Source organism: Lycorma delicatula, chromosome 3 (assembly GCF_047948215.1).
Source record: "Lycorma delicatula isolate Av1 chromosome 3, ASM4794821v1, whole genome shotgun sequence".
Classification (NCBI taxonomy): Eukaryota; Metazoa; Arthropoda; class Insecta; order Hemiptera; family Fulgoridae; genus Lycorma; species Lycorma delicatula.
Genome location: NC_134457.1, coordinates 68,489,824 through 68,508,811, shown reverse-complemented (window position 1 = coordinate 68,508,811; position 18,988 = coordinate 68,489,824). Strand labels below are relative to the sequence as shown.

The 18,988-nt window shown below is 37.0% G+C and overlaps 1 protein-coding gene across 1 annotated transcript in view; it reads left to right on the top strand.

Moving 5' to 3' along the window:
* The window catches only part of Lrrk (Leucine-rich repeat kinase), a 230,511-nt gene that overhangs the window by 107,064 nt on the left and 104,459 nt on the right, over positions 1–18,988 (top strand). Inside the window, exons 9-12 of the mRNA XM_075359136.1 lie at positions 13,185–13,490; positions 16,256–16,426; positions 17,408–17,590; positions 18,648–18,793. Coding sequence (XP_075215251.1) covers positions 13,185–13,490; positions 16,256–16,426; positions 17,408–17,590; positions 18,648–18,793 — 806 coding nt within the window. The remainder of the gene's footprint in view (positions 1–13,184; positions 13,491–16,255; positions 16,427–17,407; positions 17,591–18,647; positions 18,794–18,988) is intronic.

Sequence of the window (18,988 nt, the reverse complement as noted above, 5' to 3'; positions counted from 1 at the left end):
ATATAATGCAAAAAGGCAGGTGCAACAGCTTGGTCAGTTACCATCTTCTAGAGTTATTCCTTCCTGACCATTCTCTATATGCGCAGTAGACTGCAGCAGTCCAATTATGATTCGTCATGGCGAACAGAGGTCTAAGACCTTATGTAAATCTTACATAACACTTTTCATATGTCTCACTATTAAAGTTATTCACTTAGAATTAGTTTCTAACCTGACTTTGCAGTAGTTTATTACAACATTTAAAAGATTTATATTACGTTAGGGTATTCCCTCTCAAGCCTTTCTGATAACTGTTACAATTTCTGTTGTGCCAAAAATATACTTTATAATTTGCATCAATTTTTAAATTCAGAAAAACTAAAATCAATTTAACCTGATCATCTGTTCCTCGCTCTTCACCCCAATTTGGTGGTTTATAGGAAAGTGTCAATCAAGAGCGTCAGGACACGTATCATAGGATGTTCACTCACTTCCTTCTCTGAACTCAATTACCAAAAAATTTAATTTAATTGCTTAGGCCGTTGGTAATTACTTTAAAAATTTATATAATCTATCTGGAGACGATGGTCTAAGGACTATTTACATTATTTACAATAACACAATAAATGGTGTTTTCTATCCTGTATTTTGTGTTGGAGATTTAGTATTAGTTACCAATGAAAATTCTTCACCCATGCATTGGAAACGTGGAATTGTCACCCAAGTTTATCCAGGCTCTGACAACCTGGTAAGGGTTGTTGATTTACATACAGTTAATTAAGAAGACCTTTGCAAAAATTATGCCTATTACCTGTCCCAAATGATTGATTTAAATAATATTTTTAAGTAATATTTTTTATTGATTTAATTATTTTCTTACTATTGTTCTTGTAATTTCATTTGATTTATATTCTTATAATATGACTGTTTACAAGCTCATAAATATTGTATTAACATTTATAACCTAATTTACATATTTGTATTAATTTAATTATGATTTCACATTTATATTATACATTATACAATTATGGATTAGGTGCTATAAGACACCAGTATCTGTTGTTCTCAAGGATTAGGTTTTCCTAGATTTATTTATTATTTAAGATTATGGAATGGAATGGAATGCAAAGTTGGCAGGAGTCTATTACTCCCTACTTTATCGCAGAACCTGGACAGAGTCCCTTGCTGCTGGATCATTCTAATCGGGCTTGTTTTTAAAAGGGTTATTTTTTAATCTCGGATCTAATTTTTCAAGTTTTGTCTATTATTATTTTAGTGAATTTAAGACGGATTTAATTGCATTCCAATCCGTTGTTAAACCAGCGTTATCGAACCCATTTCATGGGCCGACCGCGGAAGGCTAGGCTTATAAAGCCTGTCCTCCCGACGTAATTCCCCTTCAGACCGTCCACTGAAGTCCTTTCGGTGCTAACTCTTTAATAGGCTAGCAGGAATACGCCACAACGGGGCACTAGCTATAAGGAGCGAGCAATGCGTCCCCTTTTCCGGAGGAGTCGCAATTGCTGGGATATTTTGTCTTACTGTAAGTTTTTTTTTTTAAATTTAGACCGCGTTTTTGTTTTATGCGCGACTTACCGTGTTTGACGTCTTCAAACTATATAACTCGCGAAAACTTTTCACTCGCGACCCCGGAAACGCGTCTGACGCACTATTCCGTTTATGGCTCATGCGATATGGAGGCCCCTAAGCCTGGTTTGTCGATTTTCGGCTACCGCACCGCACCATCACGGTGGTTCGTCCAGTACGGCGTGAGGCCGCTTCCTTACAACTGTCGGAGTTGGGTCCTCTCGGCAGATGTCCCGAAGATGACTGTGTTCGGACACAGCCGCTCTCCCGAACAGTCTGCGCGCCTGCGCCACCCCCACCTCGGACACGGATTGAAATCTCGCATCAGATCGGAGAGTGGCGTTCCTGACGAACCACGGAGCTCCAAAGATCGTCCGCAACGCGATGTTTTGGACGGCCTCGATCTTCTTTTGAAGCGAGGAGCTCAACACTGCCCCCCATGCCGGGTAAGCATATGTTAGAATCGGCAGTACGTACAGCCGAAAAATGAGGAGCTTAGTTGCCAGTGGGTACGGGCTGGCACTGTTCAGCACTGGGTATAGCGAGGCTCTGGCGGCCTTAGCCCTCCGGGTCGCATAATTTACATGTTCGCCGAAGGTAAGCCGCCTGTCCAACACCACCCCCAGGTACTTAACTGTTTTCTCAAAAGGGATTTTCTCCCCTGAGATTTCCAGCTCTCTGGTCGGTTTACGTGTCTTGCATGTGAACATCACGGCCACCGATTTTTCACCGTTGACCCTGATTCTCCACATGTCGAGCCACGGTTCCACTAAGTCCAGCTGCCTTTGGAGCCTCCGGACCGCGTAATCCACATTTGCGGATTCGTAGAAATATGCCGTGTCGTCTGCGTAAAGGGCCGTTTTGACCCCTTCCGACAGCGGCATATCGTTCACGTACAAAGTGTACAAGAACGGGGAAAGTACTGCTCCTTGGGGAACCCCAGCGGCTATTTCTCTGGTAGAGGAAATCGTTTCCCCTACGCGCACGACAAAATGTCGGTCTAGCAGATATGACCGCATCAGTCTGATATAGCGGTACGGGATCGCCGATCGCGCTAGCTTATAAAGCAGCCCGCTATGCCAAACTTTGTCAAAGGCCTTGGCCACATCCAGAAAAACGGCTGCAGTCACCCGTTTCCTGTTCAGGCCTCCGACAAGGTCGTCTATTATTTTTACCAGTTGGAGGGTGGTTGAGTGACCCTCCCTGAACCCAAATTGCTCGGGCCGCACTTCTCCCTCCATGTATCGCCTCAGTTTTTCGAGAAAAATCCTCTCGAACAACTTAGACAATACCGGTAACAGGGAGATTGGCCTATAATTCCGTGGGAAAAGTAAACTTTTCCCCGGTTTGGGTAAACATACGACTTTGGCCGTTTTCCAACAATTCGGGAAATATCCAACGTACAAAATGGACGTGAATATCACCGAAATTGCTGTAATCACGGAGGCCGGTATGTTCCGGAATGCACGGGCGCTGATCCCGTCGACACCCGGGGCCTTGTCGGGGCTTGTGGCCTTAATGGCTGCGGAAACTTCCGCTTCAGTGACTTGGTCAATCTCTAGAGGGGCGTCCTCCACCTGTGAGAAATAATCTACAAGAAAGGATTCCACCTCGGTTGTGTGCTCGTCGTTCGGGGAGGGAGGGGGGTTTGGAGTGAACTGCTCCTCCAAGGTATCGGCGAATACCTCGGCCCTCTCCGCCTCCGAGTATGCAAGAAAACCTCGCTGCCCCACAACCGGATGGCGAGGCTTCTTCCCTTCTCGCAGTCTCCTGTTCAACCTGAACACCGAGGAGATGTCGTCAGAGACCGAGGCGAGGTATTCGTTCCACGAATCCTCTCGATGGCTTGTCAGCAGTTGTTTTACCCTGTCCGTTTGATTATAAAAGGCCCGCTTATCAGCGGGGGACAGGGTGATTCGATATCTCCTCCTCAGTCGTCGTTTCTCCGTTATGGCTTCGGAGATATGAGGAGGGAGGTCGTTTCGAACAACTGCTCGAGTTTTGGCCGATGAGCTGCCTGCCAGGGCCTCGGTCATTGACGACGTGACGCGCCCGACAGTGTCGTCGATTTCCTCCGGGGTGTTCAGGAGCTCAGGATTTACCGGCCTGTACTCCCGCTGGAGGGTCTCGTAGAACCTTTTCCAGTTGACTGACCTTCGGGGTATAGGCGGGGGATCTCGGCCACCCCCTGCCTGACCTAGTTCCAACAGGACAGGGGAATGGTCCGAGCTGAGGTCTTCTATCGTTTCAATCATGAATGGGAGGGTACCCCCCTTCATGACTGCGATATCCAGCACGTCAGGCCTAGATCTGCCTGAGCGATGCACGAACGTGGGCACCTCAGGGCCTACAACGACCAAGCGGCGGGCTCTCGCCCTTTCGTACAGCAATCTGCCATTCGGATTTGTCAGAATGCTGTTCCATGACACGTGTTTGGCATTGAGGTCGCCCATGAGTATCACGGGCCCATCCCAATTTTCCAGCACGGCATCCAGATCTGCGCCGGTTACCGCGTCGTTCGGCTTGCTATAAGCCGAAACCAGCCGATACACCGTGCCCAGATGCTCCACATGCACACACGTTTGCTCCATCACGTTTGTATGAAGAACAACGCGCGTATGCATGTGGCGTCTGTGGACTAAAACCGCAGTTCCACCAGAGGTGCGAGATCCGGGTCGAACTGGCCTATCCGTCCTATATGTAAAATAGTTCCGAAGGGTCAGTTGCTTGTTTGGGTTCAAGCACGTCTCAGACAACAGTATCACGTCTATCAGTAGATCCTCGGCCAGACGGCATAGTTCCAACGTCCGGCCTACTACTGAGTTGGCGTTCCACTGCAAGAGTCTGAGGGTGGGCCTAACCATACCTTGACAGTACAGCCATGAGGCACTCTATTAAGGACTGAATACAGTCCTTGAGAGATTTTGCCTGGAGCAGGCGTGGCAAAACCATCATGATATCTGGCAGGATATCCTTCACTGTCATCTGCGACAGGAAGTCCATGCCAGTGGTCTCCAACGGGGTAGCCGGTTTCGGATTGCCGCTGGGGGTGCCTTTTGGCGCGGCCGCCCTTTTGGTGGGGCGCGGGGCCACAGGGGCCGCGGTGTTTTTAACAGCCTGCTTGGCCTTCCCAGCCGGAGCAGGCTTTGCCTTTCCCGTCGAGGAAGGCTTGGCCTTCTTCGCCGGGGCCGGCTTTGCCTTTCCCGTCGAGGAAGGCTTGGCCTTCTTCGCCGGGGCCGGCTTTGTCGCCGCCTTTTGTTTTACCACCTTCTTGGTGGTTGCCGCCGGTTTTGGCTTGGCGGGTGTTGGGGAGGTTACCTCCCCTTTTTTCACGACCGCTTTTGCCACGGGTGCCGGCACCTCCGGTTTGGGGACTGTTTTTCCCCCACCGGCAACACGGGCCCAGCTGCGGCCGTCCAAAGTCGCGGGCTTTTTAAGTCCCTTGACTTTGTTTGTCTGCTCCTTATAATAGGGGCAGCCCCTGTAATTGGCCGGATGTGGCCCCTTACAGTTGACGCATGAGGCTGGTTCCTCACGCGGCTTGACGCAGGCAGAAGTGTCGTGGTTTCCACCACACTTTACGCATTGCTGGGCCCTCTGGCAGTAATTGGACGAGTGTCCAAATTTCTGGCATCTGTGGCACTGGGGTGGCCCCCCTCGTGACACAAATGCAGTCACTGCGACCTTGCAGTAAAAAATACTGCCAAGGTCATAAATGGCCCGGGCCAAAGGGGTCCTCTTAAGGGCCACTAGGCAGGTCGGGGTTTCCCGACCGTCCCTTGTGAGGAGCTTCTTAACCGAAACCACCTCATAGCCAAGGGAGGTCAGTTCCTCCCTTACTTCCTCCGGGGCAGCCCCATAGGGGATCCCCCGTATAACCACCTTCAGCTCCCTGTCCTTCGGGAGCTGAAAGGAGTGAAAGGCGATTCCCTTCGAGTGCAGAAAACTCTGCACAGCCCGGTAATCCGCCTCGCTGCCCAGCTGCAGCCTTATCGAGAGCCCGGTGCTTTTAGCCACCAGGCGCCCCCCAATCCTCGACTTTATGTCCCTCGCCAATGCTGGCCACTCTTTCGGGCAGTCCAGCATTATCGGCGGGATTTTCTCCCGCCTGACGGTAGCAGGCTGTGATGGGGCCCCATCATCAGCCTGCGAGTTGGCGGCTGCTGCAGCCTTGCTACAGCCCGCTACGGGCTCCGCCTCCATAGGAGGCGCGGAGTCCCGGCGTTTCTGGCGCTTCCTAGCGCCAGACCCGCTTTCCTCTCCACCGTCGGACAGTTCCGTGGTGGGAGAACGGGGTGGAGGAGGCCTTATTTTTCCTTCCATTGAGGAAAAAAAGGAAGAAAAATTTAAAAATTAAAATTAAACTTAATTTACACTTCTTAATCTACACTTGCTGTAAAATAAAATCACTGACAAGAAAATCAATTAAAAAATAAAATTATTTTAAAAGTAGCACAATAGTCCTATAATAATAGGCTATTTACTTAACGTATTCACAATGACTACAAGAGTTCACTTTACATTATTAGAAATATTGAATAGTATAAAAGTAAAATTAAGAAAAGGATTATCCTTTTCTTAATGTGACTGGCCTGTAGTCCAGGTAGCTGGCCGCCCGGCTGATGTCCTAGCAGACCCTTCTCACATTGTCTGGCGACGCAGGTAGAAGCACTGTTGAACACCTGGCTGGACTGGTTACAACTGACAATTCACAGAGCACAACAAAACACAACCTTTCACTACAAGAGCCAAGGATGGAATCTCATTTAAGATTAATGTTAAAGTAATTTCAAACTATTATAGATTAAAATATTCAGTTGTATTATTATTTATTTAAGCAATATGCTGATTATTATTATTATTATTAAAAATACTATTATGAGTCTTTTAATTAATTTATTATACATTTATATGAGTACTATTATTAATATTATATCACAAATGCATGTAAATACATTTCAAATAAACATATATTAACAAATTAATTATATTATAGTTAATTTATTCATAGTTAAACTTGTTTGTTATTCTGTTGAAATGCAACATTATGGATTGTATCATGTATGTAACTTATTGTAGTTGCAAAAATCATATGATTCATGTTATTGTTTGTAATAGTTTCATTTACAATGTTAAACTAAAAAAAAAAATGATTTTTAGAAGGCAGTTATGTTAAGACTCAGGTTTGATTTGCTTCTTTTTTATTAAAAGGAGGAACTTTAAATTTTTTTAAAGGACTTTTAAATTTTAAAATAATAATTTTCACTTTTTTTCTTACTCTATAAATTCTTACCTTTTTGATATTCTTATTAATTGAATTGCTCTAATGCCCTATTTTTAGTGAGTAGTTCCATCCTCCAAAGACTCAACTTATGTTTGTTATGAATGTGTAATTAATTGATGTAATAATGATATGCTTTTTTTGGTCTTCAGTCACTTGACTGGTTTGATGCTGTTCTCTAAGATTCCCTATCTAGTGCTAATGTTTTCCTGTTGTTTAAATTTATTTTTGATGTAAGCAAATTATATTTCTGACTGAAAGCTTGTTTTGTCTGTGCTATTCAGCATTTTATATTACTCCTGTCGTCTATCTTTAGTAATTCTACTTCCCAAATAACACAATTCTTCTACTTCCATAGTCATTTCTCATCCTATTTTTATATTTAGCGGTCCATCTACTTTATTTCTACTACATTTCATTACTTTCATTTTGTTGTTGTTTATTTTGATGCGGTAGTTTTTACATATGACTTCATCCATGCAGTTCACTGTTTCTTCTGAATCTTTTTTACTCTCAGCAAGAATTACTATATCATAAGCAAATTGTAACATCTTTATCTTTTTACCTTGCACTGTTACTCTTTGTCTAAATTGTTCTTTAATATCATTAACTGCTAGTTCTATGTAAAGATTATAAAGTAACTGGGATAGGGAACATCCTTGTCTGACTCCCTTTTATATTACTGCCTCTTTCTTATGTTCTTCCATTATTACTGTTGCAGTTTGGTTCCTGTAAATATTAGCAATTATTCTTCTGTCTCTGTACTTGAATTGTAAATTTTTTTAAATGCTGAACATTTTATTCCAGTCTATGTTATCAAATGCCTTTTCTATAAATGTCAAGTATGTTGGTTTGTTTTTCTTTAATGTTCCTTCTACTAAATCTGAGGGCTATAATTGCTTCCCTTGTCCCTATATTTTTCCTGAAACCAAATTGGTCTTCTCCTACCACTTCTTCCACTTTCCTGTCAATTCTTCTGTACAGAATTGTAGTTAGGATTTTTGATGCATGAGTAGTTAAGCTAATTGTTCTGTATTCTTCACATTTATCTCCTCCTTCTTTCTTTGGTTTCAGAACAATAACACTCTTTTTGAAGTCTGACAGAACTTCCCTTTTTTTGTAAATATTACACACCAGTTTGTATAATTTATCTGTCGTTTCCTCACCTGCACTGCACAGTAATTCTGCAGGTATCCTGTCTATCCCAAAAGCCTTTCTGCCATTAAAATCTTTTAATGCTCTCTTAAATTCAGATCTCAGCATTTTCTTCCTCCTCAACCTCCTCTTGTTCCTCTATAACACCAGTTTCTAATTCATTTCCTACTCATGCCTGCCCTTTATTTGGTGCCGAGTTAATTATTCTAAAATCACCAGACCAAAACTTGTTTTCCTCTTTCCACCAAACCTTGCTAATTCCTACTACATCTACATTTATCCTATCCATTTCCTTCTTTAAATTTTCTAACCTACCAACCTTTTTTAGTCTTCCAACATTCAACGCATTCATTCTAACATTCATAGAATGTTAATTTTTAATTTTCTGGCACCCTTCCTTAGTAGTCTCCACCCAGAGATCCAAATGGGGGACTATATATATATATATATATATATATATATATATATATATATGAATTACAGACTCAAAGTATAATGAAAATAACTTATATTATAAATGAAATAAATAAGTCTAAAGACTTATTTATTAGATTGAACCAGCGAATAATAAATATATTTTTTTTTTATTCAAACCTTTTTAAATACAATGGGTGGGGGTTGACCAGTAATCACTAAAAGACATTGACTCAGTCGAGCCCATGTGTCATGGCGTTAAAGCACCCTGCTAGCTTAGGGCCATACTGGGTCCACCCATCGGGCTCCCTCCTGGATTATAGGAGGATCCCAACCGTCCCTTCTGGATAGCCATAATACCCCTTCCTAGGAGGGCCACTCTTCTCATCCCTATTCTACTCAGTGTCTGAGTACCCCACCCTGCGCACCCGCCCCACATATCATGAGGGTCCTTAATGCATCAACAAAAATGCCCTGACCAAGCCACTCTTGCATGTGGCTAAGCCAAGATATCCTCAGTAGAAAGGCTACCTCCTTAGCCCTACACTGGTCCACAATCCATCCCAGGCGCCAGTATTTTTTGCACAAACAAATTCACTCATATCTTTATAATACACGATATCGCAAGGCCGACACAAAGCGACACAAAGCCTGAAGAGCACAACAATTATAAGGGTACAATGTAGAACACACCCACACAATACATTTATGTGAGAATCTACACAAAAAACTTCAGTAAAAATTTAATTACATAGCTAATAGTCATAGAACAAACATAATAACACACAACCATTGAAAGAATATCGTCCTACATTCTAGGATATACCACACCTAAATATTATGTAACCAAACAGTGTTGAAGGCAGAAATACAGTAAAAATTGTAACATGTAATGGAGCCAAGCATAAATTACATTATAACTCATTGAAAAGATCACAAAAAACAAAAAAAAGGAGATAACTTAGCTTAATGTCATATGATTGATGAAAAAGTACCATCCTTCTTCTAAGATGTGGCACATCCAAAACATCAACAACAACATAAGTGGAACATTACAACAAAACAATACCTAATATACAGAACACTAAAAATAAATAAATAATACAAAAGCTTCTGTTAAGAAGGGTCCCAAAAAATAGGAAACCAGCAGGATAACTAATATACCATCGTCTTGCATTCCAAAGCACATCATGTTTAGAAACAACAATATAAAGTTACAGGCATGAGAAAATATACAATACAAAGTCATAATGAAGAAAATATAAACACAATAATACAAAGAGAAAACAGCAATGAATTATCATAAACTATATCTAGACCAACGAGGAAAGACACCAGTGCTCACTGATAATCAATCCGACCCCCACTCTGCAGCTTCTTCCATTTTGGATATAGGATACCAGAGACCATTACAGACACTGCCTTCCACTTTTGCCTTCCTTGTAGCATATGCGCTACTGTATTCTCTGGTGTGACCCATTCAAGACCCTATAGTCTACACCGTCCTTCCCACCTATCACACTAATAGAAGGTGTAAAGGGGGGCTGTCCACCTAGCCACAGTATATGCAATACAGGGCTCTCCTTTTGAAACGATAAAGTAAGCCCCAAACTCCCTTGTGTCTGGAGAGAAACTGCATGAGATGATGCGTCACCTCACCATGTTTTTCTTCCAGATTTATGGCGCCAGATGTGAGATCAATCTCCTAGTCCACAAGCCCTTTGCTGAGGCATCCCACTTCTCCTGCCATTCATGTTCCATCATTTGCCATGTGATACTCTTCAGTGTACCGCTCTGCATACGTGTCAGCTCCCTGGCTCGAACCTTGATCGGGGAATCGCCTCAATCACTTCGACTGCATCCCCTGACACAGTGCAGTATGCAGCCGCTACCCAAAGAGCCGCGCAGCACTGTAGAGAGGCCAGTCAGTCCATGTTCCGTTGACACTTTAGGGCCTCTATCCAGACAGATAATGCGTACATAATCGACAACACTGTTGCCGACATTATCAGTTTCCTTTTGCTGGTCAGTGGCTCTTTCACTTCTGTCTTTCATATAGTCTTGTTATCTCATTCAGAAGATAGATGGGCCTGAATTTCATTTCTCTATTTTCAGCAGTCCCAGATTTAGGAATGAAAACAAGTCTGGCCTCCCTCCATTGCCAGGGAAATACCTTTCCAATCAAAGCAGCATTCATGCTGTCCAAAATTGCCCATGAGTGGTGTTTCACCAGGCTCTTCACAACCACGCCTGGTACTCCTGTCAGGCCGTGGGTTCTTCAAAGTGCTGATTCTCTGGGCTGAAGCATTCTGCTTCCGACCTCCTCCCAATGCAGATCCATGACTGGGAAGAGGCTCAATACTGCTCTCTTCGTCTGACCTCTTGACAGCTGAGGGAGGCATTTAACAAATTTCTTCATGACAATATGGTAAACCCTCCCCCACGGATTGTCATTCAACATGATGATCAGCTTATCTCATTCCTCCTGTTTCGCCTTCCATATCTGGTCCCATAGTCTTTGTTTAGCAGCTTGGTGGTCCACCTCAGCCTCTTCTACGTGTTAGTTGCCTCTGACTTCAAGGTTGCAAGGTTTCACTCTACCAATATACCAGACACCATTGAGGGATCATCGTCTATTTCCCTCCAGCATGCTGTAGCTAGATGATTATTTATTATTTCTAGAATAATAAATATTTAGAATAACTAAACCCAACCGAGGTATTGAACCATGGCGGCATATTATTCGACAGTCATCATGCAACTTAAAATAAAAAATGCAACACTGAGAAGCAAAACAATATAGTATTGTTTTGTTTTAAAATATTTCTTTAATATAAATCCAGCTAAAGTTTAAAAAATTTGGGTGAGATGTATTTCAACACCTGCCATAAAACCTTGTGATCAGGTCCCAGTGATTTTTATTTTTTTATTTCCTGAAAAGAATTTTCAAGTGTCACTCATTTTTGAAGTAATGATGTCAAAAAAATTAACACCATATCTACCTCACCTCAGATCTGATTATTTTCAACATTCAAACTGTCGATTAATATGCCACCTTGGTTCTATACATCGCTTAGGTTTAATTATTCTAAATATTTATTATTCGCTAGTTCAAGAAAATAGATAAGTCTTTATTTCATTTATAATATAATTTTTTTTAATTATACTTGTAATTTGTAATTCATATATATATCAATTAATTATACATTCATAACAAACACAAGTTGAGTCTTTGGAGGATGGAACTAGACTCACTAAAAATGGGGTATTCGACCAATTCAGTTAATTAGAGTAACAAAGAAAGTGAGAATTTATAAACAGTAACAAAAAAAGTGAAAATTTTTATTTTAAAATTTAAAAGTCCTCCTTTAACAAAATGTAAAGTTCCTCTTTTTAATAAAAAAAGTAGCAAATGTAACCTGAGTCTTAATAATGCCATTGGTTAGGTATTTTATTGTAAGCATGTAAAATTTTTGTTTCATTTGAGTTGAAATGAATTAGTAATAGGCTCTTCCAGACCCAAAATATTATCTCTTTTTATGATCAGCGTTTCTTTGGTTTTGAAAAAGTTCTTAAGTGATCATACTTCACTGATTGATGTTTACTTTCAGTGATTTTATGTCATATTTATTTTTCATCAACCCTTCACTATATCACATCTTGAGGCAGAAAATAAGAAATGTGTCTGAAATAAATATTTTTTATTCACTATTTTCATCTACAATTTTGTTCTGTAGAAACCTTGAAATATGAGGTTATTGAATTCATCAGTTGTGAATCTTCTATCTTTTATTCCCATCTAGTGCTATAGCTGTAGAAGGTAAAGTGTTGTAATTGGTCCAATTTGGCACATGTGTTTTTCATCAGATCTTTTCATTTTTACATATAAGGAACCCAAAAAATCTCGAGGAAAAGTATCTCAAAATTTCACCTAATTAAAGTTTTATTTTTCTGAGGCACAATGTTAAGAATTAAAAAATAATAATATTTGCAAAAAAAAGCTTTTTGCAAATCACACCCCAACCCAAAAAATGCTCTAAACTATGATTAAGTGGTATACTGCATCAATAGTACCTCTTGTCACCACAAGGAATGCTAGTGTAGCACTGATGTATAGCTGTACAAAAAGTATTATATTTAAATAAAATTATAGATATTTTAAATTAAATTGTGTGTGTAAGCTGTGCATCAGGAAAAAGTCGCATGATGGGAAAGTCCTACAACTGTGTTGTCAGCTTTTTCTTTTTATATTTCATTCTCAGATTTACTTAAGTATTTTATTTACAAGATAATTGCATGGGAAAGATTAATACAAAGAGAAAGGAAGGGAGGAAGAAGAAGGATGAGATTAAGATAATGTGAAGATTGTAATTTACAATCTGTGGCATAAGTGCCTTGTCTCTAGACAGAACACCAGATAATGATGAGAGACAAGAATGGGATGCCCCGAATGACTTGTGTCTTGAACATTAAGTGTTACTTTATTGAAGAGAATTTATCATTTTCAAACACTCAATTCATTTATAACCTCATTATCCTGTACTTTACTTGTATACCTGTAAATTTCTATGGAATTAAGCTTTCTTGCATTTAAAAACTGGATTGTACTTTAAATACATAAAACAGTAAAACTATTATAAATATTAACTATTACCTTAATAGAAATGTTTGTTGTTGGTTATTGATGAATAAGAATAATTATATTGATATTAATTATATTTTTTCAACATATTTCTCGTAAATTTTGTTTACTTTTTCTGTGTTTTAGAGAATAGATGATAAAGTAGACTCAGAAGAAAATAATGAAGAGGTATTAAGTCCAACAAGGAGGCGAATATCTGATGGTATACAGTCGATTATGTCACGTTTGAATTTAGGCAACAGAAACGGTAATACAAGTCCAGAGAGTAATGAAAGAATGATATCACCATGGGATATTGATGCTTATTGTAACAATGGTACAGAAACTGCATTACTTTCTGCCGTTCGGGGTCGTCATGGTGATATTGTAAGTGCTTTATTGTCAGCTGGAGCTAATCCAAATTTGTTACCTCAACATGGAACCTCTGAACAGGTCTGTTTGTTATATGTAATGTGTAAAGGATGTAATGTGTAAAGTTTTTTCTTATTTATATTTGTGCAGTGTATTTTGGATTATATTCTATTAAAGAAAGAAGGAGTTTTCTTGTATTACTTAAACCAACTGATTTATTGATGCATATAATTATTAATCATTTTAAAATTAAGATAATAGAGCATTATTAATTTTTATTTTTTGAAATTATTTGTGTACTTTTTTCACCCATGTCATTATTTATACATAGAAAGTTCTTCACTCAGTTTTATATTGCTTATTAAAAAAGTCACTTTATAAAACATTTCACAGAACTTTCTGTGATTATGATTGCAATGTATATAACTAACACTGATTAATACAAAAGGCACTAGGAAGATTTTGTGATATGTCTTTATTTTTTATAATTTTTCAAAATAATCTCCACCACACATTATACACTTATACACTTCTCCATCCTTCAAAACCAGTATTCAAAAAACTATGCCATGTTTTGTCAGAGATGACAAAGTATTTGCAAGAGATGGGCACACTCATCATCCCAAGCCCTTAGGAGGTCATCATCTCTCGTAAAATGCCCGCTTTTCAGTCTCTTCTTCACCTGTGGGTACAGCATGAAATCACATGGATCATGGTCAGGACTGTAATGAGAATGATCTAATAGTTTTATTCCGGTGCTGGCCAAATTCTCGGAGCAAACTTTGGAACGGTGTGCTGGAGTTTTATCATGGTTAATCCTTGTTTGAGGAACCATGTTTCGATCCTTGAGTATGGCCGCCCTTCTTGAGAGCTTTAACAATTTTAGGCAGCCATTCCTCAGTGTACCACTTAAAGAGTTTCCAAAACAAGTCACTCCAAAACTCCTCTCTCACTAAAAATATGGTTACCATTACCTTCTTCGTTGATCTGGATTTTCAAAATACTACAGGGGTCTTCTTATTTTTTAACACCTACTCTTTGTTCTGAGCCTTGATTGGGACATCATAATAGTGCAACCGAGTTTCATCTCCTTTCACAATAGGAAGAGTTCCCATTTTCAAAATCTTTCATCATTTCTCGGCATCATGAAACACAATGTGCCATCTGATCGTTTGTTAAGTTACGTAGCATCCAAAGGGTACAAAACTTTCTAACTTGAAGATGATCTTGCAAAATAGCATGAACTGCTGGTACATTAATGCCCAAGGACAGTTCTATTTGGGGGTAGGTGACCTACCTACATTCCTGACATTCCTGTCTGTCTCGAGCATTTTTTGTATTGCAGCAATGTTACCCTCAGTCACAGATGAAGACTGTCGACCCGATTGTGGAGCATCCTCAAGTCCAAAATATCATTTTTTTAACTCTCGGTACACCTAAATATTGTTGTGTAATGAGGAAAATCCTCTCTAAGTACAGGTGTCATTTCCTGTAAACACTGATCAACACTTAACCCACATGAAAAGTAATGCAATTGCCTGATATTCAGATTTCGACCATGAAGACATCAATACATCAGTACTTCTTTTCACTAATATAGCTAAAAAGCAAATGACACTGAGACAGTGAAATAGTGCAGGTTGGGGACCTGTCTAAACACTTGCTATCTTCTAACCACCTGAGATGATCTATTTTGTCATACTGGTGCTAAAATTTCCTAGTGCTGGGTACTGTTTTCTCTTTATTTAACTTTACTTTTCAAGTAATTCTTATTGAATAAGGAGTATTAGGGAGTTTTTTCTATATTACATATATTGTAGTTTGCTGGTAATAGAAGGTTATTTTTTTACTCATGTTTATTAGTTATGGATTTATTCATAATTATTCACCGAGTAACTAAGAGAGAATTACAGTTAATTAATTTCATTAATTTTGTCAAATCTGCCACGATTGTGTGGGTGTACAAAAATAGTCATACATTTATATATTTAATGTTAAATTTATTTGTATTTGTTGCATGTTTTGTGAATTACATTTTGTTTCAATTTTTATTAACTTTTGCTAGTTGCAAAATGTATCTGTTATAAAACAAAAAATGTATACTTTTTACAGTAAGAATACCTTTAAAAATTATTTTTAATAAAATATATCTTATCTTATTTTATCTAAAAGATATCTGTAGTGTTTTATCTAGATTCCCTTTAGGAAAATGTTCTTTTTTACCTAACATTTTCTCACTTTATCTGGAGACTATATTAAATTAATTTCTTCTCTCTCTCTCTCTCGCCTATTACCAATAATTCATCTTTAGATGATTTATTTGTTTTCTTATTCATCTGTTATACAATTATCATCATCTTTTCAAACTCACTCACTTGTTAGTTTGAACTTGTCTATCTTTCTGTTATCTTAAACAGTCTTTTTAATTTTTTTCCAGTTGCATCTTGTTTAGATGTCCTAATATCCTTTTTGTTTAATTACTCCATTTAGGACTTTTTTGATCGCTAACTTATTTCTTAGCTTTTGTTTCTTGTAAATTTTCGTTTGGAACTTTGAAAGTTCATTTTTGCTGTGTTTTTGCTGCTTACTCAACTATTTGGGTTCATGCAAAAAGATGGCATGCATCGTCAAGCATTGTTTATTAATGTAAATTATTGAGATGATTACAACGAATAAAAAGTATCCAGTTAGTAATTTATTGTGATTGTTTACTATTAAAAAAACCTTTGTTTACAATATTTAGAATATAATGGTTAAAAGATTTATTCAAAATTAAAATATTTATTAATTTTTGTTATTTCAAAAAAAAAATTAATCATAAATTCTTTTGTTATTGCCTATTACAGGAAGAAATTGTTCATAATGGTTCAGCTTTGGTTGAAGCTTGTTCTAATAGAGATATAGCTATTGTTGATCTTTTGCTAAAACATGGCGCTAGAGATGATGATTGTAAAGCATTATCTGTCGTAGTTGCTAATCAGGATGATATTCTAACAGCTAAATTGTTATCCATTAAAGTAAGTCATTTTAATTAATTTATTTAATATTATTCATTATTTTAATGTTAATAATTAGAATTTAAAAAATTCTTATTATTAAATATTACTAATTTTTATTTATTATTTTCATGATATCAGTAATAATTTATTTTATTATAATATTTTCAGTATTATTAATTTATTACATGATAACGTTAATAAAATTATTCCAATTGAGATCATGTCAAGTTATTTTTGGGAGGAAATGAAAATAGGATTTCTAATCTAGAATGGCTCACTTCAAGAATTTTTGCCATAACTTTGATATTTATGAATGATTCTGAATAAATAAGGTGGTGTCACTTTCTTTTTCATAAAACAACTTAACATTTTTTGTAAACATAACATTTAAATAAACCAGTGGTTGCAAAGATATTAACAATTAAAAAGTTTACATGGCCGCCATTTTGAAATGGATTAAGAGATCAGGTTCATTATTTTTGTACAAGTAAACCTGCAGGTAACATAGCAGTATACAAAATTTCAGCTCGATGCGATTAACCATTCCTGAAAAATAAATTTTTGTTAAAATACAAAATGGCAGATAGCTGGTAAAGTAAGCATTTTTGTATATTTAATGATATAAAGTTTTTTCTTTATTTTAGTGTGAGGGACCACATCCCATGACTTTTTGAAATAGTTTTTGTCAACACTATATAATTAAATTGTTGTCAGTAATAAGTAAACATTTTTATAATTACTATAGTTGTTGAAAGAAATAAGTGATTTTGAATGAATATTATATTACTGCAGATTATAAAAATAGATGAGTGTAAAGAAGCTGAAATTTAATATAAAGCATGTTTGTCCATATTGTGTATGGAATAGTTAAACTTTTTAGTTTAACTGTGAATAGATGTAATTTAATGCTAATTAATTTTATATTGTGTGTGATTTGTAGTTATAACTACTGAATAATAAGTATTTGTCATAATTCAATGAGTTTTTTTTATTATTAAGGCATATCCAGATCCTGAGCATCGAATTAACAAAAAAGCAATGAGCGAGCATATTCCTGCATCTAATACACAGTTTAGTGCCCTTCAGAGTTTAACTTACAGTAACATGTTTGCTAATACACCAGTTATGATTAACTGGCATTGCCAGCGTTGTCAGCTGTCTCAAATACGTCCTCAGTGGCTGGTCAGAACAATATTTATTTATTTTTTCTTTCTTTACATCTGTTTTATTCTTTCATGTACAAATGAGAAGGTTAATCTTTAATTTATTTAAAGTTATGTAAAGTTATTTTCAGTTTTAAAAAATTTTTATGTGTAACTAAATAAGGTAATAAAAGAAAGTAACAATTTAAAGTGTTGTAAATTATTATTGTTTTCTTTTATTTCAGACTTTATACTGTCATATATTACAATAGAACCCCAGCATCTATGGACTGGTTTCCATCCTTCAGTTATCTGTAATTTACCATATAATAAAAAAATGTAAATGGAAAGTATCATGTTAAGTGGATAATATACCTAGAACACTGTTTTAAATTGCTTAAATTTCAATGTGTGTAACTATTATTATTAATATATATATATATATATATATATAATATATATGTATTTTTATATGTTTGAATAGTTACTGTACTTTTAATTATTTTATGGAATTTATCACTTAATTTTAAAGAGTATATATAAATAAAACAGATAATTCATTGTTGGAAATAAATTTTGAGTTTTTTTAAGGTTTATATATATATATATATATATATATTTATTTATTTATTTATTTATATTTAGCAAAATTATTTAACTTTATCAAAAATAGTCATTTTTACCATTTTGTTTAAAGGAATATTTAAGTGGAGATGATGATTTTGCAATTTCTTATTATAGAAGTTCAGATAAATCTTTCATCTAATATTCATTAATTGTTATTTTTAAACAAAAAATTTTAGTATAATTCTGAAATAGAGTTTTAAAAGTTAATATACTATTTTAAATAATTAGTGCCTTATTTTTTTAGTAATTAGTGATACATTTTTCAAACGAATCGTAAAAAAAAATATAGATGATTTAACTGTTAATTAAAAGCTTAATGCTAACTAGATAGCAGCCAATTGAATTTCTTTTAGACCTGAAAAAAAACTTTTTTTTAATCTAAGAAAAATTAAATTTTGGTTTTATTTTTTTTCAATTATTTACTTGTGCCAAGTGTAAATTTATATTTCCATGACTTTTTGGTCCTACAGGTTGATGCTGCACTTCATGTGAATCCTAAATTAAGATTGAATCCACGTAGTCAAGAAGTTGTATTGTATGCAATAACTAGACTAGATGTATCGAATAATGCTTTAACTTGGCTTCCATCTATGCTTTTCCAGTTACACAGTCTTAGGTAAGTTGCTCAGGTATCTAATTTTGTTTAACCCTGTTAAATGATTGAAAATTAAGTTAGTTTCTGTATACTTTTTTCCAGTTAGTTTGTTATTGTTTTAAGTTTTTAATAATAAGCATTCATTGACATTCATAAATGTTATTAGCAGCATTTTTAAGTTCAGTTTGGAATAAAAATCATAGTAAATTAAAAAAA